The sequence below is a fragment of the Toxotes jaculatrix genome, chromosome 10 (genome assembly GCF_017976425.1).
Source record: "Toxotes jaculatrix isolate fToxJac2 chromosome 10, fToxJac2.pri, whole genome shotgun sequence".
Classification (NCBI taxonomy): Eukaryota; Metazoa; Chordata; class Actinopteri; family Toxotidae; genus Toxotes; species Toxotes jaculatrix.
The window spans coordinates 15696412-15722841 of NC_054403.1; the positions used below are offsets into that span (position 1 = coordinate 15696412).

Sequence of the window (26430 nt, forward strand, 5' to 3'; positions counted from 1 at the left end):
TGTGAGTATATTATTTAATTTCACTTTGCAAAAAACAGGATGCAAAATAAAAGCACAGTTCTTCTTTAACAACACAGTTATTTACTTGTTGCAATAATGTTTCTATTTTAAAGCACAGTGTAAATAAAAGTATGAGGAGACGGGCAGTAGATAAGCATGATTTTGAAGGAAGAGATGTGCTATCCTACCTCTGCATGCCACATGTCTAAATCTAACATCAACTAGCCTTTCTTTATTGGCTTTATGAAAAACATAATTTAGTAAGTACTGTCACCTCAAGTAATTAAATGGTACTCAGATTTGTTCAGTGACTTTCCACTGACAGGGCAGAAAACTGTTGGAAGATAGGGTCATCCTGTAGAAAATGTTTTGTTTTTAACCACAACAGCCAATATTTCTTATTTGTTGATCATTATATCCAGTCATTTACAATACAGTTAAATAGAAAGCTCTCCCTTTTAGTGTCATCCACAATTCTGACACTGAATCATAATAGAAAATAAAACTAAGACACTTAAATAAAGTTTACTTACCATGTACTTCATTAATAACATAAAATTTGATGGGGGCTAATTTTATGGTTGCCCCACATAAAATCTGAAAGAAGATAAACTAAGAAAACAAAACCCTTAAACACTTTCAAACTGTTTTAAGTGTTCAGTAATAAGTTTAGGTGGAACAAACCCTCAAACATGTTCCTCTGGGTTTATTGTGCCAACAAAATTAAAGTGCAGAACCATCATTGTTTTAAATCTTATTCAAATGGGATTAGGGCCTATGTCAGGCTCCTGCTGATCTTCCATGTAGTAGGGATCTCCTTGGTGGACTCTGTGATTGTGCACCCTTAGGTTCCCCCTGTGGGCAAATCTCTTTCCACATTCTGTGCAAGCGAAGGGCCTCTTCCCCATATGAACATCCCGTTGGTGGGCTCTCAAGTTCCCGCTGCGAGCAAAACGTTTACCACACTGAGCGCAGCCAAAAGGTCGCTCCCCTGTATGTGTGCGAGTGTGCACAGTGAGCTCCGAGGGAGTGAGGAAGCTCTTGTCACAAAACTGACAGGGATGCAGTCTGACTCCTGTGTGGCGCAAAAGGTGTCTGCGCTGATGAGAGGGGTATGTAAAACACTTGGCACAGTATGGACAAGTGTAAGGTCGTCCATTCCCTCCACCAGCAGCTGGAGGATGGCTGAGGGTGTTGGTGTGCCGTAGCGTGAGCGACTGTGAATTGGACTGTGAACGGAGAGGGTCTCTGTTGCCATATGTTGTGACCCGCCGTGTATGATTGATGGGGCCTCTCCCACCCCTGTCGTCTCTGGGTCTCCATGGTGATTCACCAGAGGGAGCTTGGGATTGATCCTGCCGATTTCCCCTCTGTCCAACACCCTGGCCCTGCACTGAGTTCTGATTGGAGTTCTGGTTCTCAGGCTCTTGGTCCAGGAAAGGGAAAGAACTATCGTCATCTTCATTGCTGGTCTCGTCAGAACCAAAACCAGGTCGGAAGCAGGGTGCGTCTGTGGCAGTGCTGCTGCTAGCAGGACCAGAGCAGCTGGTGCCATCTGCCTGTAGATTCTCCAGACTGGACACCCCACCTCGGGTAGCATCCAAGCCTGGTAACCACTCTCCTGGTTGAGCTAAGCTTGGGTCAGGCCTGGGGGAGCAACGTCCACTCTGGGAGATGGAGAGAAAAGGGGTGGAGGCTTGATCCTGTAGCGGTCTGTGGTCTGCACTGCGACTGCCCTGGTCCCAATGAGACACTGTGGACAAATTGGGAGAAAAGGAAATCTGACACACTTTATGTTGCTGTATACAAACAAACTTATCAATCATCCCTTATCAAACCACCCTTACACTCAAAGGGATTTAAAGGTAAACTTGCTCTAGCATAGAAAAGGCTAAATGATCAATGGCAGGAAAAGGATTTTGTGACCTCTTACATTTGGTCTTGGCTTGTGTGGCAGACAGGGTATCTAACTGCCTCTGGTCCCCAGCAGCAAGGCTTCCTTCTGCAGTTTGGACTGCGACAGCCCCCATGGTAGGCCGTGATCCAGCACGCTGTGAAGACTAAGCAAAACAAGTCTGTAAGATGCAGAAAAGCCAACAGCAAAGTGTGGTCCAAAAATCACTTTTTGCTGGCTGTTCAAAAATGAAAAAGGCTTAACTACTTCAGTTTATTGTACAACCAACTTCTGAATCGGGGACAGGCAGGACAGGGTCTAACCTCATGTTTTACTGAAGCTCCGTTCTGGCCTGTGACCTCCTCTTTTAGCCCGCTGAGGCTCTGACTGAGTCCTTCCACTGGGTCTTGGTGAGAAGACACATCCTTTCCCACATTCAGTCCTGTGCAAGAAAAGCATAGGTGGTTAGCATATCGGTAAAGTCTCTGGTGTAAAGTGTAAGTTCACTGAAGCGACAATGAACATAATGACTCGTCCATAAACTCCTGACTTCAAGAAAACCAAGTCAGCTGTCATACCTGATCCTATCAGGGTCTGCTGCCTCAGGCCTCCCTCTCTGTCTCCTGATGGCATCTCCCCTTCCTCGCTCCCTCCGCTCTTCGCCTTCTGCCTCCTCTCGACCTTCTCCAGCTTGCCTCGGAGGATGGAGATCTGCTCTGTTTTCTGCACCAGCTCCGCCTGCTGTTCGCACAGGCTGCTCTCAAAGATCTTGGCGATCTCGCACACGGCGGCTGCGAGCAGCGAGTCCATGACGGTGGCCAGCTGAGCGTGGAAGGCACTCCTCACCGACTCCATTGTCCTTTGTTTCTGCGATGATGTTTTGATGTCAACGACTGATTCACACCACTGTTTTCTTCTATGGCTGGCCTCAAGCGGCAGCTCGGGGACGATTTGGCTACCGCTGTAAACTCCTCTGCCCTGGTACCTACGAGCTGCCATGAGATGCTGCCATGCTAAGCAGCAACGCCATTTATAATCGCCATCTATCGCAGACACTTACGTTTGTCACCCAATCTCGTTATGGTTAAAAAGTCGACTTTTGTTGCGATTTTAGCGATATCAATAAAGCTACAGTGTCAATGCAGTCTGCTTTATTTTGTAGGTTAACGCTACTGTTGTGTTCAGTGATGACAAGCCACGGGGTGTAATGTAGAAAGTCAGTTTGCATAGTATAAAAATATAAATACCTTCAACTTCTGTCTAGCTATGAGAAAACCGTTAGTAAACAAGTAATGCAGTGTTTTTCTGTGTGCTAGCTAACATTGCCTCTCGCCAACGTGTAAACAAGGGAGCCAACGAAGCGTAGCGAGATCTAGCCTGTTTAAGCTAGTATTCAGGCTAACCGTGTACATGCATTGCAAGCAGTTCAAGACGCGGGTCAGCAATGGCTCTCGACAGTCGGTGGCTAAATATCATCACTCGCGATCATCAAATCCATGAAAACACTTCACAATCAAAGACGCGTTAACTCGTCTCCCAGCTAGCAGGTTGGTGTCTGGGATGTGATCATGTTGCAAGTCTCGCGATAAGAAAGCGGAAGGACTCAGGCGCTGCAGATTAAAAAATAAATAAATAAAAAAGTATAATGTAAGGATCCTCGCTCAGATTCATTCCTGAAATTTTCAGTAACGACGTGGTGCTACAATTTTACTTAATGTAAGATGCACACTGCTGGAACTGAATAAAAACTAATTATTACTCAAAAAATATGCAAGACTGGGTGAAATATGGACTTTATTGGGGTGATGCTGAAAATGCCTCCATCTAGTAACACTATTACAACCTCTTTCAATAAAAAAAAAACCCATAAAAAACAAGACAAGCTTGTAAGCCAAGACTGCTACTACTAATACTAGTTAGTACTACAACTGGATCAATGAAAAACAATGCAAATCATACAAAATAATACTTGGTTTGTAACTGTAAATGTAAATTATGTCTCCTTCTATTCTGGCTTACATCAGGACTTAAGCATGAGAAGAAATAACAACCTAACTTTGAAACCTCCACAACGTTAAGTTTTCAGATATCTGTCAAATAATAAGATAACCAATTTTGTACATGGCAAACTCGCAAAGGTCCATAAGCACCAAGCACATCACCAGACATTCTGGGGGGGACCTGAAAGGGATGAGTGATGCAGTTTCTCAAACCCTGCTTGTAAAGTTGATATCAAGCAGTGCAACCTGTGACTGAGGAAAACAGTCAACAAATACGTACAGATAACTGAACATTTACTCTCAGTAAATACAAAAACAGGGTTGAGCAATTTAACAATGAACTGTATAATGCAAGGCAACACATTTTCAACACACAGAGATTTCGTTATACCGGGGTGGTTATTCTCTAGTATGTACTAGACCACTGTAGCCAATAATGGAGTCAAAGAGCAGGTCTGCTACTTTAAAGTCGACGTGATCAGGCACCCATCACCCAGGTATTCACTGAACTAGCAAAAAAAATCACATTTCTTTTTCAATAAATGCTTTCTTAATTGAATTTCCTGAAACAATCTCACAATTTAAAATAACACTGACTGATAGGTGTTATCCATCATCCACACCTACAGTATACAAACTGATTTTCATGTCATCAGTGAACTTTTCCTTAGTGTTGTTAACAAAATATCTGGCTAAAACAAGGAACACATGATAATGGCAGAACAAGAGAACTTGGTGATGGACTGGACTCTGAACATGAATAGTGACGCTGAAGTTTTACCTCTGGGCTCTTACTCTTAGACTGAAATGACAAAATAAGATTGGTGTTAAACTATAGAGTCAGTATCAAAAGACCTGCGGCATTCAGTCTGTGGTTGTCCTGTTCAACAATGCTGCATGTATCTGGACAAATACTTTTAATAAAATATGCATTTTCAAATTGCCATCAAAACTATAGCTTTCTGACTTGCCATTTGCAGCTACCCTAGATGGCACAATATTTGTTATTACTGTACTAACAGTACTAACCTAGAGATGGCTAATACTGATGTGAATCATATAATTAACGTATGATTGCATCTCAAAGCAGTAAAAACAACTGAACAGCTCAATTTAAGCCACCTAAAAAATGTTAAATGCAGGGAAAATCCCAGCATCCATCAGTAAGACCATAAATGACAACATCAGTGCTTCAGTGTCCACAGGCACTACCCGTATACTGTCTTAGCTGTGATAACGCTCCATGTGGTTCCTGAGGCGTCCTGCAGTGACGAAGCCTTTGCTGCAAACCTTGCAGACATTAGGCAAGACCTTTAGACAATCAGGCACGTGCTTATTATAGCTTGCTTGTGATGGGAATTTCGTTTTGCATTTCTCACATTGGATATCGGTCACAGGATAACGGCATCTTTTTTTGTTCAGGTGTAGCTGTTGACAAGAACAAAACCTTTTGCGGCACATCTCGCATTTCACGGCCCTGTCTTCTGCGTGGATGCAAAAATGTTCAATCAACAGGCGTTTGGTTCTCACGAACTTCTGACACAGTAAACAGATGAAGCCATTAGAGCTCCGTACGCCCATTGTTTGCCACCTGTGACTCAGCCTTGTGTCTGGACCGCGTCGTCTCTGGACAATGTTACGGTTGACTGTGCCATGTTTGTCCTTGCTGGGTGAAATCAAATCGTCTCGATTATCTTCAGTGTCCTCTATAGGCTGGGTCCACGCAAGATCTCCATTTGTCTCGCTGGAATTCACTTGGTGCCGGTGCATTCTGCTTATGTGATGTCTGAGTGACCGATTAATGTGGAATTTCTTCGGGCAAATGCTGCAAGGAAACGGTTTTTCGCCAGTATGAATACGCATGTGCTGCTTGAGCCTCAAGCATGAACTAAACTTCTTGTTGCAGTGCGGACAGGACTGCTTTTTGGTGAATTTCTTGGTCTGTAGTTCACTGTGGTTGTCAGAAGAAGGAGTGCTTTCCTTCTTAATGATCACCAGCTTTTTGCTTGGTGGAGTCTGTTCTTCTTTACCACAAGACTCAGGTTTTGGATGGTTATTGCGCAGCGCTTCCTCTGCCAACAATTTCTTGAGTTTTTCACAGGATGGTTTATGACGCTCGAGAATACTTGGAAAAGGGAATTCTTTTTTACAACCTTGGCACCTCTTGTGCGATCGTATGTGGACACTTCGGCCAAATGCTGTGTCAAATACCTTTTTACAAAACTTGCAGGTATACCTCTTCTTACCCTTATTTTGCACTGTCTTCTGTTCTGCAGTTGCTGGGATTTTTGTTTTTCCTCTTCTTCTCGTCACTGTATTTTCTTTCTCTTTTCCTGTTAAATGTCTCCCTCTTCTTCTAAGACCTATGCCGTCTGTTTGGTCAGAATATTCCTCTTTGACTTGTTGGAGATATTGTTTCATGTCATTCCTCAATGTTTTAAGTTGAGTTCTTTGGTCATACACTGGCAAACTTTTGTTCTGAGTGTGTTTGTGCCTCTTGTTTAATGAGGAACCTGTGGAAGAAAAACATTGCAAAAAAATGAAATGAAATGTTATATAAAGAAAAAGCACGGGAGACATGATTTACTGAGCCACACCTAAACCTATAATGCTGTTATTGCTGGGATCATAAAAATACTTATGTGTGGTAAACCAAAGTGAAAATGAGTGAATGTAATTATGGACATGGTAAGGCAATTACAATATTAATTCTCAAAAAACTAAATATTTACAGCCCAAACTAATGAATGACAGAATTAGTTAAGAAAGAAACCCACCTCTCCTGGAGCGCCTGACAATCTTTGTTTGCGGGTGGGCGTTAATGTCACAGTCAGCCACCTAAAAGACAGATATTATTTGTTATATGGTATCTCTAATGATTAACAATGCAGAGCTGTACCTGCATCAGAAGCAAAAACTGAGGTGAATTCTCTGGATGTTTTGAGACGTTCAATCCCTTTGCTTAAATGTGAGAAAATGGATATACTGGAAAATACAACCTATCTTGACAGGCTGCTTATATCCAATATACCTACGCCTCTCATGGCAAGGTGCAAAGAACATAAGCATATCTTGTCAACTTTGTATCACTGGCTGAGGCGGCATGTTTCCAGTCCGCCAATCAAGCATGACTGATCCATTCATGAAAATGAATCAAATTTGCAGCTGCCGATTGTCCCCGATGATTTTGTCCTCTGCACACCTCTCACTGTGAAAATCTTGTATTCCACTGCGTTACTACCGTGCCATCAACTACCTACAACAATCAACAACATGACAGGATGTGCTGCCAAATTTTATAGCCTGCCTCTTCGTAAATGATCAGGTTATCATTTGCGCTTTTCTCTGCTGATTTATGATACTGAATGGTAATCCCAACACATCCAGAGTTTCAGTTACACACCTCCTGCTTGATGATTGGAATGCGCAAGAGAGGAATCAACAGTGGGCGTAGTCTTACACTGGGACACACAGAATCTTCTTGCTTGGTCACAGTCTCGCAGCCAATGGGAGCACACCAGTCATCAGGCACTGGCCAAACAAAAAGACACAGACATGATCAAGCAGTATATGTAAGCCATATAATACTGTGATTCATTTTACTCTGTGCTGTAGTAAGAAATGTACATAAACACACTTGAAAATTATTTTTCTTTGAAACCCTTACATGAACTTGCAACTGATAGTGGTTACTATACATTGAGAAATACTTAGTGGCATGGAAATTTTCTTGAACCTTCAGGACACATTTATAATTCACTTAAAACCACCTGTCATGCCTTGAACACAGGTTATCTCCATTTAAGCTATTATGCACCTTCTAAAAACATCTGACTACATCCCAGTGATGTTTCAGACATGTCCTTGGTAAATGGTGCGAATGTGCAATGTGTTATTTAGTGTACTGTATGTTCAATACCTTCAAAATCAATCTCAGGAACATCAGAAGTCTGTCCAGAGGGGTTCAGAACCACTTCAGGCTCACTTTGCGTTTCATTCATCTGAGTTTTGTTCATCTCCACTCCTCTGTCACCTCCACACTCATGTTCTCTCAGCTTGATCTCTGCTGTCTGTAACTTTGTTTTAAGGTGAGCAATCTCTTCTCCTTTATGTGCCAGCTCCATCTGATGGTCATGTAGGCTGTTCTCAAAGAGCATCATTATTTCAAACACAGCTCTCCTCAAGACTGCATCCATGGCCGTCGTCAGCTGGGCCCTGAACCCTCTCGTCAGATAGTCCGTCATATCTGAAATAACTGGAAGCAGCTCACAGATGTCCTTGATTGGAAAGTGTTGTGTGATGCTGCGGTCCTTTCACTTTTCACTTACCCCCTAAACAGAGATGAGGTTACAGTCAGATACAAAAACAGCACATTATTCTTTAAACAGGGTCACTTTAGCAGAGTGTATGTTTGCTGAAACACAGCTCTGTGGCTTGGTCATCTGGGTTACTTGTGTTCCCTCTTCCAGTTAAACCACATAAACTCCTGGCCTGCAAGTATGCAGTGCCTGGGTAGAGGTGGGACTATTTCAAGTATATGACTGCGAACCATATAGTTTGACTTAAGGAGAAACATTCGGGGAAATCATCAGATTTTTTAACGTTTAGATATGGCATACAATTGTATACGATTAGCAAAAACAGGGGTGACCTTACCCGGTAATGATGGCTCAGTGGTTTAAGAATATAACCCCAGACGTTAAAGCATGGATCACGTTTTCCTATATCACTTATTTTCCTGAACCGTGTTTCCGTGAGCTAACCTTAGCTATGTTTATGACTGGGTAAACAGATTTTGCTTTCAGCTACTGCTACGCACACAGATTGCTATTTTTAAAAGGCGCTGTAACGACAAAAACTGCACAGAGTTACAAGATAAACTCTGAAGTGACGTTACGGATGTTACATATGGCGGGCATCTAATAACGTTACTGACCGTTTGGAACAAGAACGACTGTACTTTGTTTACGATGGTTAACGGTCCGAAACTTTTTTCTGGAACCCAAAGACTTGTTACATGAGCAGCAACCCGGCTTGTCCACATCTGACTCCTAAGTATTAAATCAGACGAGTTTGTTTATTGGTAACAAGCCAACACGTTAGCCCTGCATCCGCCATTTTTACTCGAGCGGCCCAGGAGGGAAAGGGAAGGCACGTCATCACAACGTCATCTCACGCGGTGCCGTAAAAATTTATACTGTACTACGCGCAACAGTTTCCCCCTGCGAATATTTATTTTTATCGCTCAATATTAAATTAGAAAAGATAAAAAAGAAATAAGAATAAAACGTGTTTATCCCGACAGGTGGAAAATAGTTAGATATTTTTCTTCGCGCAGGCGCTGTCTATTTGTTTGTCACCCAGTCCGACGCCATAGCAACCAATCCGGCTCGAAACAAGATGATACACAGGCAGAAGAGGGAGAAAGAGGACAGAGAGGACAGTTGTGTATGTGTCAGGTCCTCATGTGCTTTAACTGTAGGCTAAATATAAGAATAGCGAGCCGAGGAGAAACGTGGAAAATAACAGGGACACAGAGCTGTAGCTTTTTCTATGTTTTAGATTATGTAGGGGGAAAAAAAACTTTCACAGCCTTCTGAGATAGATTTTACTGTCAAACTTCATAATGTATGTGGGGATTGATTCTAATGAAACACACTAATAACTCTGTATAAAGAGGTCTAACCAAATTCTGGCGAAAATTCAAAACTGCAGATGAACCGATGCTATATTTGCACTCAGAAATGTACTGCCAAGTGTCTATAACTGTCAGAATGTACATTCAGTGCCTCTTTCTGATAAAGCACCTGTAATAAGGGATTTATAAGGTTTAAGTAATGTATTTATTAATCATTGCATTTATATAGAGTTTGGGGGTTTTGCATTGCCAGGTTGTGGAAAATCCTCCTCTCGATTTTGTGTTCAGATATCATGACCATGGACAAGTGGAAGACTAATTGTGTCAAGGTAAACACTGGCTTACAGGCTTACAGGATTACAATCTGTTTGCGTAGCCGATGTGTCCCACAGTTTGTTGTTCATAATCTAGAATTGAACTGATTTACACAATACATTAAAATGATGTATGATTTATTAATGAGAAGTCACATGCACTTTGATAGTTTCTACACCATAAACAAAGAAAAGTGGACAAGTGGGTCTAGTGGTGTTTAGTCAGTAGAAGCAAGAGTAGAAAATGCAAACCATGGTGATGATACAAACCTTATCCAAGCAGGGAAGAGAGCCAGAGCTGCAGTAGATATGGCACATGCTGTGCTTGTTTTAAACAGTGAGGGTAGACAAAATTTTAGTATTGTTTTCTAAGATGTTGAATACTGTTCTATATGAATCTGCCAATGCATATTAGCAATACTTTTGCATGTTATCACAAAACCTGATTATCTGAAATCCATTGATACACACTGCATTTATTTCCCCTTCAGTCCTAAAGCTAGATATACCAAGATAGATAATTTATTCTTTACTCTGGGAAAGTCCAACATCTGCCTTCGCCAGCACAATGGTGCTTTTTCATTTTCAGCTATAATGGACATGTATTTATTACAAAAGTGTTGTATAACATAATGCTTATTTCCTTGTAAAACCTACAATATATATTTTTTTCAGTACATATTGGTTATTATACCATCATCACAGCGACTGCTAATATCCTACTGTATATAAACACAAACACCAGTTGTTACATCAAGCTGTACAATACAGGAATACGAACTGAAATACATGAGACAAAGACAATATAAGGAAAAAATCTCTCTCTTACCATAGGTATACTTAGTGATGTGCATTTTTTTTACTGTATATGTGCAGTTCACTGAAAAACATAATTGCAGCTTCCCAAAAGGTAGCAAGGAAGGAGTGATGCAAATAAATTTGGGTATTAAAATTAATCTCCCACTAGGTCAATGAATACCAGGTGAGCAACAGATTCAAAATGTCAGCACACACTTGGCTCACTGTGGGGAAGCAAAAGTTGATAGGCATTCAGCTCGGACAGTTTCAAGCAGGCATTACAGTAAATAACTGACAGCGCTCTTTTCACTCAGACATCATCATAAATCTTCCCATCAGCTGAGTGATTAAATGCACAACTCAATGAGCTGTCATCATCTCTTTGCTTCCAATTTAAAAACATAGCTGCTGTCAAGGACATGTTGTTAGTTTTCACCTAAACTATCCACCAAAAGCGGGTGTTAAAAAACAGGTGTAAATAACAAAATCAATGATAGCTCAATTCCATTTAGCTGCTTCAGTTTCAGGGTCTTATGCATGCTGACTCACTGTCACACTGCCACAGCTTACTGAGACACTTGAACATAAGGCAGCCATTGTTAATGCTATTTATTACACCTGCGCTTGTTACAATGTGAAAGATGTATTATCTTCTAAAGGATGCTTTCCAGGGCTGAATCTAACAGCAAAAAACAAGCTTGTTAAATGTAGCGTGTGTTTGGGAGGCTAGAGAATCAAGGAAGAGAGAGATCAGTTTATGGTCTACAGGGATCATTTTATTGCATTTAAAAGGGGAAAGGATCAGTGCAAAGCTAAAGGGTCTTGCTAAGTGCTTTTAAGACAGCTGTACAGTATATTGGCCAGTGGATTACCAGATGTCTGCTCTTTCATTCTGTTTCATTCTGTCGTTGTTAAATGTGCTCACACATGTAGCAAAATATTGGAATGATTTTCTACTTCAGCGTGTCGACCTCCATCTCAGGCAAAGGTAGTGTTGTTCCAGGCCACGTTAGCTGCATCCATGTCTACAAAGTTAATATAAATCCTGAAATAGACCCAAACAGAAATAGGTTAATGAGATTGGATATTAACAGTGAGCAAGGTACGCAAGATACAGGAGTGTCTGAGTTTTTGTGTTTCTGTCACAATACTACTACTTCCACTTATCAGCCTGTGAGTGGTAAATGTACTGGTTGATGCACATATTTGCTACCTGTCAGGAGAGACGCCCAGGTGTTTGTTGAGGAGTCCACACAGGAGTTTAGAGTATTGTTTGTTGTGCGCACCGCTGATCTTGCCGATGCTGTGAAGGGAGCAGAGTGCACAGGGGTCTCCCTTTCCTCCAAACATCATCATTTGGTCAGGGTTGATGTGCACAGCTATGTACTGTTACACAAAAGACAGATATACAAAACTGACGTCAGCCCACACTGAATGGATGAATACAGTGTGGTGTCTCAGTTTTTAAGGATCTTTTTTTAACCTTTTTTGAGGCTGAACGTGACATTTTCCAGCATAGTTTCAGCATAATAAAGATGGGCACATTTTAAATACAGAGTACAGTGAAGGTGGTAATGCAATTTTGGTTTTTTAAATAGTGAAGTCATGAATCTAAATAACCCCACTGAAACTGCACACTAAAGAAACTTTTGACGCCACAAAAACAAAATCAGTGAAATTTTAAGATTGTTTTTATCATTATTATTATTGTATTTACATTCATTAATTTGGCTGATTAACTTACAGTGTAATTTTCCTATATAATTGTCTAAATGCGATTTAATATTGCTTTAGTGGAGTGGAGTGGAATGCTGAATTCCTTTAACACATTTAAGCCTAAAAACATTCAAATTTAAAGACATTTAGTCAATAAACCACAGAATCGTCACTCAAAACCCACCACGAAATTACAGAATGTCAGCTGCTTGTTAAAATCAGTTTGTATGACATTATAGAAGATGTGTTCTTGTGGGTTTAGTGAACTGATCAATCATTAACCGATGCAAAAGCTCTACAAATAACAGTCAAGCCTATGTTTGCATAATTGCACAAGACACCAGAATGATTCATTCATCACAGTAGCATAGCATGTCTACGTCTATGTGCAGTAAAACGGAAAACAGGCTTCAGGTGCTGGTCACGTCCCACCCAGCAGGGTTTTATATATGTATAACGATGTTCCGTGATTGACAGGGGGAAAAAAAGGCGAAAAGCACTTTAATTTCATAGAAAAACCCTGCAGGGCTGAACGCGTCCCCGGCCTACCTGTGCAGGTTTGCCCATAGCTTTGGCCAGCTCCTCTGTGGCCTCGGACAGCAGGGCCGCTGGCACATCACTTTTGGCAACGTTGGTGTTCACCACAAACATCGGCATGATTGCTCGTTTTTCTTGGTGCTGTCTTTCTCCCCTTCACACGCTGCAGATGCTGCGATCCTACACACAGGCGGAAGCAATGCCCGAGGACACTTCTCTTCCTCTATTGGAGGCTGTGCAACCGTGCGACAAAATGACCACAGCGCCTCCATCCATCCTGGAAGACATTGTAGGTGACACATGTTGAACACAAAGCCTGTCCAGTGAAATATAAGATAGATATTTTTCTTTGTGTTATTAATTTTTTCTTTCCTTAGCAGAACTGTTGAGACAACTTTGAGCAGAACGTGATGAATGAAATCTGAGTGCGTGTTCATTCCAGGGTGCGGCCGCTCTTGAGTGTAGTAGGGTAATTACGGTACCGGGCATGCGCAGTGTTGACAGGTATCGTTAAGCAGCGCTGAAGGAGGCGAGGAGGAAAACAGTGGCAGGGAGAGAGAGAGGGCAGAAGTTGGATGGCGCTTCCCTTTGTCGCCTCGTCTCCGTGCTCACGAACAACGGCCAAGCTCACCCGTGATCCGTGAAATCGTACCGTCTGTCGCCGTTTCGCGTCCAAGTCAGTCCTTCGGATTTCGTCTCACAAACGGTGCGTATATGCAAAGCTAAATTAGCCAGCGTGCTAGCACATTCACTTTAAAACCTCACGGAGGCAGCTGCTGCTCCTCTTCTGCTTTAACAATACTGGATGGCGATCAATAATACAAGTTTACTGACAAGCTGACCCGACGCAGGTTGTGCATTTGGTAGCTATTAAACTACAATACTACCGTTGTGCTTTTTTTTTTAAATAAACAGCCAATGTGTATTCTTTAATTAAGTGATAACAGAGGTGGAACAACCATGATGTTACAGAGTGATTCACTGAGCCCTGTCACACTTTACTGTCGAGATACAGCTAGCTAGTATCGACAAATAAAGTTAATTTTTCTAACTGACACTGATGATTTGAGTTTAGACATGAAGTATACAGTAGCTATACCTATCCAGACGATTGGACAGTGTGAAAGTTTTGTGATCCAAGTAGGAAAACTGGGTTAAATGTAACCAAGATCATCACAATAGCATAACCTGTAACCGAACCATCATCAGGTCCGCCCCCATCCAGGACCCTGTGACCAAGATGATGGAGGAGTCAGTGACCACATTTGAGACGCATCTGACGGCCGTCATGGACAGTCTGATCCGAGCCTCGGTCTGTGAGATCACCAAACTCTTCCAGGAGACGGTGAACGACTACCTGGTGGAGCTGTCCCTCAACAGGAAGGAGAACGAGGCACTCAAACTGCGGCTGAGGCTCACCGAGAACAAGCTGAGAACCGAGCGCAAGTACGGAATGGGATGGGCTGCCAACCGGCGCAACGCCGGGCTGGCGGCGGCCGCCGCGGCAGCGACGGAGGACGGAGCCGGAGGGCGACAGAAACGAAAAGTTGAGGGGGCCCGTAAGTATTTCTCATGGCTTTTCCTACCCAACAAGGAGGGTTACATCACCTTTGGACTGTGGTGTAAAGCCGCTTTTACTGTTAAATGACACCTTGCTAAACATCCTACATGTTTCAGTATGATTGTGTTGTGTTTTTTTTTGTTAATGTGAGAAACAGAGTTCTTGCTTTCCACTCAGGGCTTATGTGAAGACGCACTTGTTTTGTTGGAAACCATCTGGCAAGAGCTGATCTCTCCCTCCCTCCCTCCTCCCTTCCTCCTCCGCCTCCTCTTCATGATCTCTCCCTCTGTCCTTCACCTCCCCCTCTCCTCTGTCTCTCTCACTGCATTCTGTCCCTCCCACTCCTCTGTGCTTTTGCACACACTCTCCCTCCCTCCCTCCCTTCCTGCCTTGCTCCTCTCCCTCCCCCCACCTCCTTCACGTCCCTCTGTCTCTCTCCAACTCTTACCTCCTCCCCTTCCCACTCCTCTCTCCTTCACGCCCTCTCCTCCTTTCCTCTCTCCCCGCCCCCACCTCCTCCTGCTCTGTTCTCTCCTTCATCACGTTGCACACACACTCTCCCCCTCCCTCCTTACCTCCCCCACATCCTCCACTCCACTCCTCTTCCGCTCCTCTTCGCCATCGCCATAATTACACACTTTCTCTCCGCTTCCACATCTCCTCTCTCGGTCTTTCTCTCTCCTCTTTTTGCCTCTTCACCCCCCTTCCCTCTCCTCCTCTTCCTCCTCCTCCTCTGGCCCCCGCCAACTCCACTTCTCCCTCTCTTATCTGTCTCTCACTCCTCTCCTCTGTCACATGTTTTTCTCTCTGCTTTCTTGTTTGTCCTTCTATGGCCCCTCTCTCCACACTTGTTCATCACGCTCACTTCTCCTCCCTCTGCTCCCTTTCCTCTCTCTCCCTTCCCCCCAACTTCCCCTCTGCTCCTGTTCTCATCTGCCTCTCAAATCCCCTCCTCCTCCTCCTCCTCCCACTTCTCCACCCTCTTCTCCCCTTCATCACCTTCCAATCATCACCTCCCACTTATCTCTCTCCCCCTCATATTTCATTCTCTCTCCTTCCTGTCTCCCTGTGCACTCCCTCCCTCCTGACCCCCCTCCTCACTTTCTCCTTCCACTCTCAACCTCCCTCCCACCCTTCCTTCATCTTGCTCTCTTCTCCACAGGAGGCAAGTCAAAGAAGGGCCCAGCAGCAGCCTATGGCAAAGGCTGGCCTGGAGGTGTGTGGGAGGAAGAAGGAGGTGGCGGCGGCGGCGGCAGTGGTGGTGGAGGAGGAGGAGGAAGTGGAGGAGCTGTGGGGATGTTAGCAGGAGCAGGAGGAAGAGGGGGGAAGGAGGCCAGGGAGATGTACCTCATCCAGTTCCCTGGGGATGAAGAGGATGAGGGAGGGATGGTGGAGGATGAGGCAGGGGAGGGCAGCCTCAGCGGTGAGGGGGAGGAGACGGCCAACATCAAAGAGGAGGTGAGGGAGACGGGCTTTCTCAGAGGAGGAGGAGTAGGAGGAGAAAGTGGCACATCATCTCTGCACTGCTCAGCAGCTTCATATAGAACGAGAGGGAATGTAGACAAGAAAAGAGAGCAGTAATACAGGAGAGAGTTTTGCTTGTGTTCTTCAGCCATCAAATCACTGCTGAGATGTAGTGGATAAAAGGAAAGCTTTTGAGCTGATATTTAGCTTCCAGAGGGGGCCGTCGAGGAGGGCTCTCCACATCTCAAGTGCAGTGAGCTTTTAGGTAGAAATACTACTGGTAGAGGTGAAAAGCTGTTTGCTATTCCACCACATGACCAAGTAGTAGGGCACCGATCCACTCTTCACTTCTCTTCTGTATTTGAATATTCAAAGCATGCAGAATGTGTTATTAGCCTCCCAGTAAAGTCTCTCAAGGTGTTTTTATGGCTCCTAAAACAGCTTTAAAGAAATATATCCAATCATATGGCTTTAATTGTAAACATGAGAAATGGTAGGGTCGTGACATATAGCTGTGATGAGTGTTACATGTAAGTTAACAAGCCACTTTGGGAAAAAAGTTATAAATTTAACAATAAACTGCATTTTCTGCCTGGTTTCAGTTGTTTGTCCTATAACTCTCTGTGTTTCTTTATGCAGTTTTCTCAAACAGAGGGCTATCAGCCCGCCTCTCTCCGGCTAATCAAGGAGGCTTTGAAGATGGAGCCGCCCAACCAGAACCTCCACACTGCCTCCAGAGCCCAAAGCGAAGGTAATGAGCCCAGGACACACTGACTGAGGGAGGGGAAGTTAGTGAAATGTTCAGAGACCAGTAGTTTGAAAGAAAGTGGAAATGATTGCTCATGGCAGCTCTCTCACTCTCTCTATCTCTCTTTCGCGTCTCCCCTCCTCCACCTCCCCCTGTCTCTACTCAGGAGACCTCTCAGACCGTCCCCCAACTCTTCATCCAGGAGAGAAAGAGGAGGAGGACTGGGAGGTGAGCTCAGCAGAGCCATCGGAGGGGGGCATGACCATGGATGAGCTGAGGGGTCTGGAGTCCGCACTCAGGGCTGAGAGAGGCCGCGAGCAGGCTGCGATGACAGCTTCTGAGCCTGACTCAGAGGCGGTGCGAGGCAGCGAGATCAGCTTGGCCCCCAAGTATATAGGTCTTGATGGTATGGAGCAGGACGGAGAGCTGGAGCCTCAGCCGCCCACACTGCAGAGAGAGGACCAGATAGGGCAGGGCAGGGTGAAGGACAGTGTGAGGGCTGGAGGGGGAGGGGGAGGGGAGCTGAGGTTGTGCTGGTCAAAGAAGTTGCGAGAGGGCAACTCGGGCACGGTTATGACTGGAGAGGATGTGGCGGAGCAGGGAGAGTCAGATCACCTACCCCACTTGTCTGCCCCTGGGAGTGCTGGGGACAGCGGAGGGGAAGAGGAGAGTTGCGGGGACCTGCTCCACTTCTGCCCACAGTGTGGAGGAGGCTTCACCTCAGAGGCTGAGCTGGAGGAGCACCCCTGTCCACTAGGAGGCGCCCATTTACAGAGTGGTGGAGCAGAGGACGGTCTTTTCCCTTGTGCCCACTGTGGCAACACATTCAGCCACGCCTGGGCCCTTAAGAACCACGAGTGTGCCTGCGCCGCCGAGCGGCCGCACTGCTGCGAGATCTGCGGGAAGCGCTTCACACACTCGCGCTCGCTGGAACGGCATCACCTCGTGCACACAGGCGAGAGGCCGCACCGGTGCCCGCAGTGTGGACGCAGCTTCAGTCGTCTTGGCAACTTGGAACGGCACCAGCGGATCCACACAGGTGAACGCCCGTACGGGTGTGAAGCGTGTGGAAAACGCTTCAGTCGCGTGGAATACTTAAAGAGACACCAACTCATACACAACAGTGAAAAGGCAGCACTCCAGTGCTCCAACTGTGGGACAGGCTTTAGTGATGTGGAGCAACTGAAAAACCACCAGTGTTTTTAGAGCCTCGCCCTCAAACCTCTGACAGAACTGGAAAGAAGAAAGAGCTGGTTTTTAATCGAATGTGGTAGAATTTAGGTGATGAATGTGACCTTTTACATTCTAGTTTTATTCTCAGTGATTTGGAGTTGGCCTTTCTTACACTCTGACAGGTTGAAAAGTTAAATTGACGTGAAGGTAAAGGAGCAGATACACGTGTGTGGATGATGAATTTGGTTGAGCAGATAAAGAGGGCAAACGGTCAAAGCTGAGAGGAGGATAACTGTATATGTTTCTCTGTAGGAGGAGAAATAAAATCATTCTCAGACCGTCCAGCCATTTTAATTGGAGGTGTTCACATTTGTATGTACAAAGCTTGTACTTATTTATGATGATGATTAAATTGTAAATTTCTATCTTTTTATCAGCAATTCACTCATGTTAAATCTGAGATAAGACCTTGTTTTTTCTCTGACAATATAACTGACAGCTTGGTGTTTTGTATGTTTGTGTTTTGATCATATCATCGAGAAATAAATATTTCAATTCATCAGAAGACTTGAGACACATTTTAGTCTTGCTTTATTGGAAAATCATTGCGTTAGGGAACATGTTACATGGTGGCATTAATCAAAGTTGCAAAATCATATCAGAAATATTCATTTCCAACCATCATGAGATGACAAGATGATTTTTTTTTTGGGGGGGGGGGGGGGGGGGGGGGGGTTTGCTCTGTGAAACCCATAACCCTGCCTATAATGCATGAACTGTGTGCAGGTAAGTTAACAACTGGCTTCTGCTGAAGATTGTCACCCTTTGTTACTTACACTGCCCACGAAACAGACTGATTTCTGTGTTAAGCCTTGCTCTCAGGATGCCCTCCAACTCGTTCAAGGGCATCCGCCTCACATCATAGCCTCGCACTGAGGCCCTCGCTTTGACATTAACTGGCACAATCTCCTCTCCACTGTTGCGGTCATTTCTTCCCACTGCAGCATACGTAGGGAAAAATGGCTGCACAGACTCAGGAAGGTCAGAGCTGTAGGATGGGCAGCAGTAGGCAGACCACATGTACTCAGGAACAGATACCCTGTTTTTAATCCAGCGCTCTACGGACTCATAAGGCATGGCCCCGGTGATCACATGCATCGGCCCTTTGCAGAAAGCCTTGTATCTGCTCAATACCTCATTCTCCAGCTGGTTCCAGGGACCAGAGTTGGAGCCTTTCTGCTGAGGGACTATGTTTGTCAGGGTGAAGGTGGCCTCACGGTCCTCTTTTGTCTCCTGGTGCATGCTGGGATTGAGGTGGCCTTTGGTGAAGCTGGAGCCCTTATAGTCCTGAGGCACCGCCTGGCTCTCCTTCACATTCTGGTCCACGGGGGAATGGAAAGGTGTCATCTCTGAGCCGGCACGGGAAAACGCCAACTGAAACACAGAGAGACATGTCACTGTCTAAGCTTAAACAGTTTTCCTGTTTATTGACCCTTAATACCGTTTGAGATGAACAGCCACGTCTGTAAGTCTGTGCAACTTTCCTTTCTTTATTACCTCGCCAGAGGAAAGATGATATTTGAAGGAACATTAAACTTAAACTTAACCTAAACTTAAAACACAACTCAAACCTCTTCTCATGTTAATGATAATTGATCATTGATAATTAATGATCAGTCATTAATGATGAACGTTAAGTCAATGGTGCCCAAAGTATGGGGGCAGTCATACTGGTCCTCAATATGACTAACATACACTTTTTGGTAATGAATCTGGCGCCCTTGACTTAAGTCTGAACTGCAGGAACTGCTACTGTTCTTTCTCACATTTACCACCACCACCCTACAACTCAAATACAAATTCCTAGTAGATCTACATGCAAGTTCATGTCTGCAAGATCTATTTATGTTCTGTAGAGACACACTTCAAGCTGCAACAACAAATGTGAATTTATTTGTAGCAAACTTAAATGAAGTGGGGTCTGTTGTAGACTCTCCATCTCAGTAAAGCCTGCACACACATTATGTGTGACACAGTCACTCTCTGCACACTGTTTTTCTACTCACCTGTGGTTCATATTTCCATCTTTTACTGGGCCGTTTGCCGTCTGCAGGGCTGAGTATGTACGCAGAGTACAATGGTGCGCGATGCTGGCGATGATACAGGGTGGCAAAGCGGTACTTATTTTTGTAGCGCTGGCAGATCGGCTGGTATTCTGCTCCATTAAAACCCACTGGTGGAGTTTCGTTATAGAAGAACTTAGGGCACTTGGAGAAGTTGTGGCCAACCTCCCCAAGCACCAGACCACCAAACCAAGGAAGAAGCAGAACTCCCACAATGAACGGCAGCATCATCCTTTGAGACATCCTGTGCAAAAGAACAGAAATCTCAGCGTATATTACAGACCTGCTGTGGAGAAGGAGATGCTTGGTATCAACCTGTGAACACAGACTTTGCTCCAGATCTCCTCTCAGACAAACTGCTAGATAAACTAGCCTTACTGAAGTCTTCTGCTCCAAGCTGAGCAGACGATCATCATCTGTATATCCGGACACAACGCTTCAGTTAAATATGCTCTTTATCCGTATCAGCATCGCCCCATGCATTACCACATGACACAGCTATTCGCCGAATCAAATACCGAAGAGGAGTGGGGCCACGTGAAAAAAAATAAATTCTGACTTTTTTTTCTCAGAATTCTTTTTTCCTCTGAATTCTGACTTTAAACTCAGAATTCTGACTAAGTGTGGCAACATTTCAAAGTTGACAAAAAGCCATGTGTGGGAGAAAGAGTAAGCATTTTGTGTATTTCTAGTTCTGGAGAGGTTCAGTGCTTCAGCTTGAAGGCATTGACAAAGACTGAATTTGTATCAGGTGTCTACATATGATCCTGTGATGATCCAGGTAATTTCCCTATAATCTTCCACAGTATAATGCAAATCCGTCATATCATATAATAAAATGTATGCTAAGCTTGCATGACTGTAAACTGAATGTTTAAGGTGTAAGGTTTGCTTTGTCCAGAAATCTCATAGTTTTGGAAAAAGAAATACCTGTTAGACACTGTAAAGATAGACTTTGCTGGCAGATGTTTTCTTAGACCAATAACTGTTGGACAAAATAGTCTCACTAAGGTCTTCTTCGAAATGGACACAAAAACTTAAGTAAAATCTGCATATTCCATTGACAAAAAGTGAGTTGTGCATGGTATTTCTGTAAAAAAGGAAAAACAAAATTAGACAATTTGCCAGCCTTTGTCTCAGGATGCCCTCCAGAGTCTCTAAAGTCATCCACCTCACATCATAGCCTCGCACTGAGGCCCTCGCTTTGACATTAACTGGCATAGCCTCCTCTCCACTGTTGCGGTCATTTCTTCCCACTGCAGCATGTGTAGGGAAAAAAATACATCTGCCCTTTGCAGAAAGCTTTGAATCTTCTTAACACCTCAACCTCCAGTGGATTCCAGGTGTCTTCATTGGACACTTTCCACTGAAGGACAGTGTTAGTCAGGGTGAAGGTGGCCTCGAGGTCCTCTTTTGTCCTCTGATACATACTGGGATTGAGGTGGCCCCTGGTGTAGTCAGAGTTCCTGCAGTCCTGAAGCACTGCCTGGCTCCTCCTCACACTCCTCAAATTTTTATTGTAGGTCGGAAAAGGCTGCATATCTGTCGTGGCGTTGTTAGACACCAGCTTAATGAGAGAGAGGAGGAGATACCACTTTTTAGTGTTTATTTCTGGTTATCATTAATGATAGTTAATGATCAGTCATTAATGATGACCTGAGTAAAGTCAATGGTGCCAAAAGTATGCGGGGAGTCATATTGTTGCTCAGTATGACCAGCAAACATTTTTTGGTCCCCCAATTCTGAAATTCTGACTGCAGTTTTCTATAGGAAGTTTGAGCGAGGCTGCTTCTGGCTGAAAGTAACAGCAAAAACCGCATTTACAAAAAGTCACATCTGACCACAGTGACACTTCATTTAACATGCAGTATTTAACAGGAACTGCTGATGTTCTTTCTCACATTTACCACCACCACCTTAAAACTCAAATACAAATTCCTGGTAGATCCACATGCAAATTCATTTCTGCAAGATCTATTTATGTTCGATAGAAAAACACTTCACGCTGCAGCAACAAATGTGAATTTATCTGCAGCACGCTTAAATGAAGTGGGGTCTGTTGTAAACTCTCCATCTCAGTAAAACCTGCACACACATTATGTGTGACACAGTCACACTCTGCACACTGTTTTTCTACTCACCTGTGGTTCATATTTCCAACTTCTATTAGGCTGACTGCAAGAAGCTGTGGCCAACCTCCCCGAGCACCGGACCACCAAACCAGGGAAGAAGCAGAACTCCCACAATGAACTGCAGCATCATCCTTTGACACATCCTGTGCAAAAGAACAGAAATCTCAGCGTATATTACAGACCTGCTGTGGAGAAGGAGATGCTTAGTATCAAACTGTGGACACAGACTTTGCTCCAGATCTCCTCTCAGACAAACTAGCCTTACCAAAGTCTTTTGCTCCAAGCTGAGCAGACGGTCATCATCTGTATATCCGGACACAACACTTCGGTTAAATATGCTCTGTATCAGCAACAGCATTACCACATGACTGAGTCACAGCTATTTCACTTCTGTAATTTTTTTATAAACAGACTCATTGAGGGTCAGTTTATGCAAGAGATAAACTTAAACTAATGTCACTTATTTAACTAAAACCAAACAATATGGTGCAGTAAAAATATAAGAACCCAAAATAAAAAGACAAATGGATTCAACACAGGGGTGATCCTGCACAACAGAGCAGAGAGCTGACGGTATGTACCTGCGATGGAAAAAGACATGACTGTTAGACAGATTGTTAGACAGATGTAAGACAGCAGAAGGCAGACAACATTGTGTTACTGGTCGAGCATCTAAACTCATGGCTCCCTGGGGCCACTGCTAGATATACTATATTATCTGTTATGTCTAGCTTGACAATAACACCTTGATAGCAATTAAAATGTAAGTTAATTTTGAAGTGAACCAAACAAAAAGAAACATCCAAGATACAACAGCCAGTACAATATACAAAGCAAAGACATCATATTTTTTGAGTAAGTGTATTTTCTCAATGTAAAATTAAAATCATTTTTGAGACAGTCATTCTAAAAATGTGGCTGTCCATCAAAGACAACTGCAATGAAATATAACTGTCATTTCATTTTCTCAAAAGGTTTTAAGTCAGTGATAAAAGAAATTATTTTTGAAGGCAGCAAAATCAATAAGCCAAACAAAAGCGTTCCTTAAATCTCTCTTGGGCTCATGCCCAACACAGAGTAACAAGTAGTCTGCAGAGAGTCTGCTTGAGGTCCTCCCTGTGTCAAAATCAAGTTTCAGAACCTTAATCCTGTGCAGTTTTGTGATCTTACTGTATGTTACACATTCATAAAATCATTTGTGTTTAATCAAATGACCACACAGGCCAGGTAGTTTTCCAGCACAGAAAAACACTGCACAGAAAGTGGGATGAGTTTTGGGGGGATAAATAGGTGCCCATTAATTCATTTAGCCTCAGGGCCCCCCTAGCACATTAATCCAGCCATGCAAGGAATGGCAGTTGTTGCCAAGGTAACAATTAATTTAAAAGAAAAAGTCACACTCAACACACTGCAGTTAATCCTAAAAGGTCATGGCTGATCTTGCATGTCAAACAATATTTTTGTGGTTCATGCATCCAAGTATTTTTGTGCCGTTTGCCTGTGGGTGGATTGAGTATGTACGCAAATGTGTCCATAAAGTGAAATGTGCAGGCATTTTATTTGTGCTGGCATTTGTATGAACAACGCTGGTATTTATTTATGATGTCAAACAAACATGGCTATGCACCAGTTTTTGTTTTTTTTTTCCCAAATTTGCTTTATTAGTAAAATCATGGCGTTAGTGATTGAGCATGTTACAGGATGATACTGTATTTATTTTACATAATCCTGATTATTGGAAACATCATCTGTTTAATCAAACTCTCATTTCATTCAGTAATTAAAGACAGAAATTAAATCCTCTTCACATCCGGATTCTGAATCAAACACTGGGGAGACGTGCTGTATGTGGCGATTACTGCGTTTGATTTTCACAAGTAACTGCATCTTTTTCCCCTTTGTTACTGACACTGCCCATGAAACAGACTGATGGGCATGGACAGCCTTTGTCTCAGGATGCCCTCCAGAGTCTCTAAAGTCATCCGCCTCACATCATAGCCTCGCACTGAGGCCCTCGCTTTGACATTAACTGGCACAATCTCCTCTTCGCTGTTGCGGTCATTTCTTCCCACTGCAGCATACGTAGGGAAAAATGGCTGCACAGACTCAGGAAGGTCAGAGCTGTAGGATGGGCAGCAGTAGGCAGACCACATGTACTCAGGAACAGACACCCTGTTTTTAATCCAGCGCTCTACAGACTCGTAAGGCATGGCCCCGGTGATCACATGCATCGGCCCTTTGCAGAAAGCCTTGTATCTGCTCAATACCTCATTCTCCAGCTGGTTCCAGGGACCAGAGTTGGAGCCTTTCTGCTGAGGGACTATGTTTGTCAGGGTGAAGGTGGCCTCACGGTCCTCTTTTGTCTTCTGGTGCATGCTGGGATTGAGGTGGCCTTTGGTGAAGTTGGAGCCCTTATAGTCCTGAAACACCGCCTGGCTCTCCATCACATTCTGGTCCACGGGGGAATGGAAAGGTGTCATCTCTGAGCCGGCACGGGAAAACGCCAACTGAAACACAGAGAGACATGTCACTGTCTAAGCTTTAAAAAAAAACTGTTTATTGACCCTTTATACCGTTTGAGATGAACAGCCACGTCTGTAAGTCTGTGCAACTTTCCTTTCTTTATTACCTCACCAGAGGAAAGATGATATTTGAAGGAACATTTTTTGTATTTACAGTCTGGAACAGGGTTTCTCTTCTCCTTCTTTACATGGCAAAACCCTTATTTAAGGAAATAAAACACAGACCACAATATATAATAATACTTCAATGAAACTGAAACTCAAACCTCTTTTCATGTTTGCCTTCAATTTTTGTGTGAAGATTAGGTAAACTTAGTTATTTAGACACACTTGATCCTTCATTTTGACAACAATGCTTTGTAAAACTCTCTAATTTTTCCTAACAATCTGTATAATCACAACATAATCTTAGTATAATCTAAACACACCATAACTGCCACAGTACCACTCAACAGAGTAGTTAGTCTTTAAAGGAAATGGTTGCTCTAAAGCATTGTTTCTCTACTCACCTGTGGTTCATACATCCAAGTGCTATTGGGCCGTTTTCCTTCTGCTGGGCTGAGTATATACGCCGAGTACAGTGGTACGCGACGCTGACGGTCATACAGGCTTGCAAAGTGGTACTGGTTTTTGTGGCGCTGGCATATTGGCTGGTATCCTGGTGCACTGATGCCCTGCGGTGGAGTTTTATCATAGAAGAAATCAAGGCAGTTGGAAAAGTCTTTGTTGACCTCTCCAAGAACCAGGCTTCCAAACCAGGGTAGGAGAAGAAGCAGAGCTCCCGTTGAGAAATGCAGCATCTTCCTTTGAGACATCCTGCACAAACAGAGCAGCAAGGCTGGCTGTGTTTAAGGCTGCTTGAAAGCGATGTCAGCAAACGTGGACTTCCTCTCCAATGAAGCTCCAAAGTTGAATAAGACCTATATTTCCTCTGTGTCCATTCAGCGTCTGGAGTGAGGGTGCTTGTCACTGGGGTTTCCTCCTATATATACTGCCGCCAGGAACCCTGTGGATGACAGTGTTCACCCACTCCCAACCCCCATTTGCGATCAAACTTCCTCAGTTAACTAGCAGTCAGGCTACCTTCTGGGAAAAAAAAAAGGTTCTGCATATCCTTTTTTCCGTCAGTCAGCTGAGGCAGAAACTGTCTTGTTTCAAGTCTGTGGCGAATTGAGGAAAAAAAGAAAATGCACCCCAGGACCTGTAGAGATCTCCTTGGTCTCATACCAGAGACCCTTTTCATGTCCCACCATATCTTTTGTACATCTCCTCCAGCAGCAGGTTTCTAAAGCTGGAAGAACCAGAGACCCCTTGATGTGAGGCCATGATGCCCCCCCCCCCCCCCCTCCCCAAATCACGGAAATACCCTGAATAACCTTGCATGATTCAAAACTCTGTATGGACTACTTGGAGATTTGTATGATGCCTGAGTCGTACACTAGTTTCTGTGTTGTTTTCCTTCTCTCAGTTGTGGGAACCAGCATTTTTTCTTGAAATGCATAGTTCTTCTGTTATTTCTCAACTGTCAATTTACGAAACGTTTGTGGCTTCTTTATTTCATTACGGGCTTAATGTGTTGGTGGGGAAATCCCCTGTTTCCGTTGATTTGTGCCAATTTGTCTGTATCACTGTTTTACTATATTAAGAAATTGTTAGATTGTGGAAAGGACATAAATATTTGGGGGAAACCACAGTGATTTACATTACAAATAAAGACAATGAGGTGGATAAAATATTGATAAGCTGACTGATTGATACTAATGTTAACAGACTGATACAATAAATAAATAAATAAACTTTTTTTTAAAAG

At 43.7% G+C, this 26430-nt stretch overlaps 6 protein-coding genes across 9 annotated transcripts; 1 reads left to right on the plus strand and 5 right to left on the minus strand.

Annotated features, from left to right (window-relative positions):
• Positions 1-3442, minus strand: LOC121187964 (zinc finger protein 135-like). 2 transcript variants are annotated; one of them, XM_041047393.1, is made up of 4 exons: positions 2473-3442; positions 2218-2336; positions 1934-2051; positions 1-1753 (listed from the first exon to the last, which is right to left on the minus strand). In XM_041047393.1, exons 1-4 carry the CDS (start codon positions 2891-2893, stop codon positions 759-761), a joined length of 1653 nt encoding a protein of 550 aa, XP_040903327.1. In that variant the 5' UTR covers positions 2894-3442; the 3' UTR covers positions 1-758. The 2 variants fall into 2 exon arrangements, with proteins under 2 accessions (XP_040903327.1, XP_040903326.1); XM_041047392.1 differs by having other exon boundaries at positions 1934-2060.
• Positions 3443-3679: 237 nt separating this feature from the next.
• Positions 3680-9018, minus strand: LOC121188942 (zinc finger protein 728-like). 3 transcript variants are annotated; one of them, XM_041048890.1, is made up of 5 exons: positions 8831-9018; positions 7814-8225; positions 7355-7425; positions 6672-6732; positions 3680-6407 (listed from the first exon to the last, which is right to left on the minus strand). In XM_041048890.1, the coding sequence occupies exons 2-5, from the start codon at positions 8136-8138 to the stop codon at positions 5119-5121; spliced, it is 1746 nt and encodes a 581-aa protein (XP_040904824.1). In that variant the 5' UTR covers positions 8139-8225; positions 8831-9018; the 3' UTR covers positions 3680-5118. The 3 variants fall into 3 exon arrangements, with proteins under 3 accessions (XP_040904824.1, XP_040904822.1, XP_040904823.1); XM_041048888.1 differs by having other exon boundaries at positions 7298-7425; XM_041048889.1 differs by having other exon boundaries at positions 7298-7425; positions 8551-9018.
• Positions 9019-11398: 2380 nt separating this feature from the next.
• mif (macrophage migration inhibitory factor) lies at positions 11399-13117 on the minus strand. Its single transcript, XM_041047424.1, has 3 exons — positions 12910-13117; positions 11858-12030; positions 11399-11689 (listed from the first exon to the last, which is right to left on the minus strand). Exons 1-3 carry the CDS (start codon positions 13015-13017, stop codon positions 11623-11625), a joined length of 348 nt encoding a protein of 115 aa, XP_040903358.1. The 5' UTR covers positions 13018-13117; the 3' UTR covers positions 11399-11622.
• Positions 13118-13417: 300 nt separating this feature from the next.
• si:dkeyp-121d2.7 (zinc finger protein 135) lies at positions 13418-18412 on the plus strand. The gene is made up of 5 exons (XM_041048336.1): positions 13418-13603; positions 14107-14456; positions 15621-15916; positions 16562-16673; positions 16837-18412. Exons 2-5 carry the CDS (start codon positions 14138-14140, stop codon positions 17874-17876), a joined length of 1767 nt encoding a protein of 588 aa, XP_040904270.1. The 5' UTR covers positions 13418-13603; positions 14107-14137; the 3' UTR covers positions 17877-18412.
• Positions 18413-18566: 154 nt separating this feature from the next.
• LOC121188533 (endonuclease domain-containing 1 protein-like) lies at positions 18567-23553 on the minus strand. Its single transcript, XM_041048337.1, has 4 exons — positions 22364-23553; positions 22108-22241; positions 19910-20210; positions 18567-19277 (listed from the first exon to the last, which is right to left on the minus strand). Exons 1-4 carry the CDS (start codon positions 22454-22456, stop codon positions 18672-18674), a joined length of 1134 nt encoding a protein of 377 aa, XP_040904271.1. The 5' UTR covers positions 22457-23553; the 3' UTR covers positions 18567-18671.
• Positions 23554-23728: 175 nt separating this feature from the next.
• LOC121188534 (endonuclease domain-containing 1 protein-like) lies at positions 23729-25668 on the minus strand. The gene is made up of 2 exons (XM_041048338.1): positions 25130-25668; positions 23729-24605 (listed from the first exon to the last, which is right to left on the minus strand). The coding sequence occupies exons 1-2, from the start codon at positions 25433-25435 to the stop codon at positions 24000-24002; spliced, it is 912 nt and encodes a 303-aa protein (XP_040904272.1). The 5' UTR covers positions 25436-25668; the 3' UTR covers positions 23729-23999.
• Between the last annotated feature and the right edge of the window lie 762 nt (positions 25669-26430).

Coding starts and splice junctions, on each gene's coding strand:
- LOC121187964 (XM_041047392.1), bottom strand. CDS start 2,893: ATGGCAGCTCGTAGGTACCAGGGCAGAGGAGTTTACAGCGGTAGCCAA. Junction 2,061..2,217: donor GAGCTTCAGTAAAACATGAG/GTTAGACCCTGT, acceptor TGTTTTGCTTAG/TCTTCACAGCGTGCTGGATC. Junction 1,754..1,933: donor CACACAAGCCAAGACCAAAT/GTAAGAGGTCAC, acceptor ATTTGTCCACAG/TGTCTCATTGGGACCAGGGC.
- LOC121188942 (XM_041048888.1), bottom strand. CDS start 8,138: ATGACGGACTATCTGACGAGAGGGTTCAGGGCCCAGCTGACGACGGCC. Junction 7,426..7,813: donor TCCTGAGATTGATTTTGAAG/GTATTGAACATA, acceptor TTGTTTGGCCAG/TGCCTGATGACTGGTGTGCT. Junction 6,408..6,671: donor TGTCAGGCGCTCCAGGAGAG/GTGGGTTTCTTT, acceptor TTTCTTCCACAG/GTTCCTCATTAAACAAGAGG.
- mif (XM_041047424.1), bottom strand. CDS start 13,017: ATGCCGATGTTTGTGGTGAACACCAACGTTGCCAAAAGTGATGTGCCA. Junction 12,031..12,909: donor CTATGGGCAAACCTGCACAG/GTAGGCCGGGGA, acceptor TTTGTGTAACAG/TACATAGCTGTGCACATCAA. Junction 11,690..11,857: donor CTGGGCGTCTCTCCTGACAG/GTAGCAAATATG, acceptor GGTCTATTTCAG/GATTTATATTAACTTTGTAG.
- si:dkeyp-121d2.7 (XM_041048336.1), top strand. CDS start 14,138: ATGATGGAGGAGTCAGTGACCACATTTGAGACGCATCTGACGGCCGTC. Junction 14,457..15,620: donor ACGAAAAGTTGAGGGGGCCC/GTAAGTATTTCT, acceptor TCTTCTCCACAG/GAGGCAAGTCAAAGAAGGGC. Junction 15,917..16,561: donor CGGCCAACATCAAAGAGGAG/GTGAGGGAGACG, acceptor TTCTTTATGCAG/TTTTCTCAAACAGAGGGCTA.
- LOC121188533 (XM_041048337.1), bottom strand. CDS start 22,456: ATGCTGTTGCTGATACAGAGCATATTTAACCGAAGTGTTGTGTCCGGA. Junction 20,211..22,107: donor GTTGGAAATATGAACCACAG/GTGAGTAGAAAA, acceptor TCTTTTGCACAG/GATGTCTCAAAGGATGATGC. Junction 19,278..19,909: donor GATGGAAATATGAACCACAG/GTGAGTAGAAAA, acceptor TCTGTGTTTCAG/TTGGCGTTTTCCCGTGCCGG.
- LOC121188534 (XM_041048338.1), bottom strand. CDS start 25,435: ATGTCTCAAAGGAAGATGCTGCATTTCTCAACGGGAGCTCTGCTTCTT. Junction 24,606..25,129: donor CTTGGATGTATGAACCACAG/GTGAGTAGAGAA, acceptor TCTGTGTTTCAG/TTGGCGTTTTCCCGTGCCGG.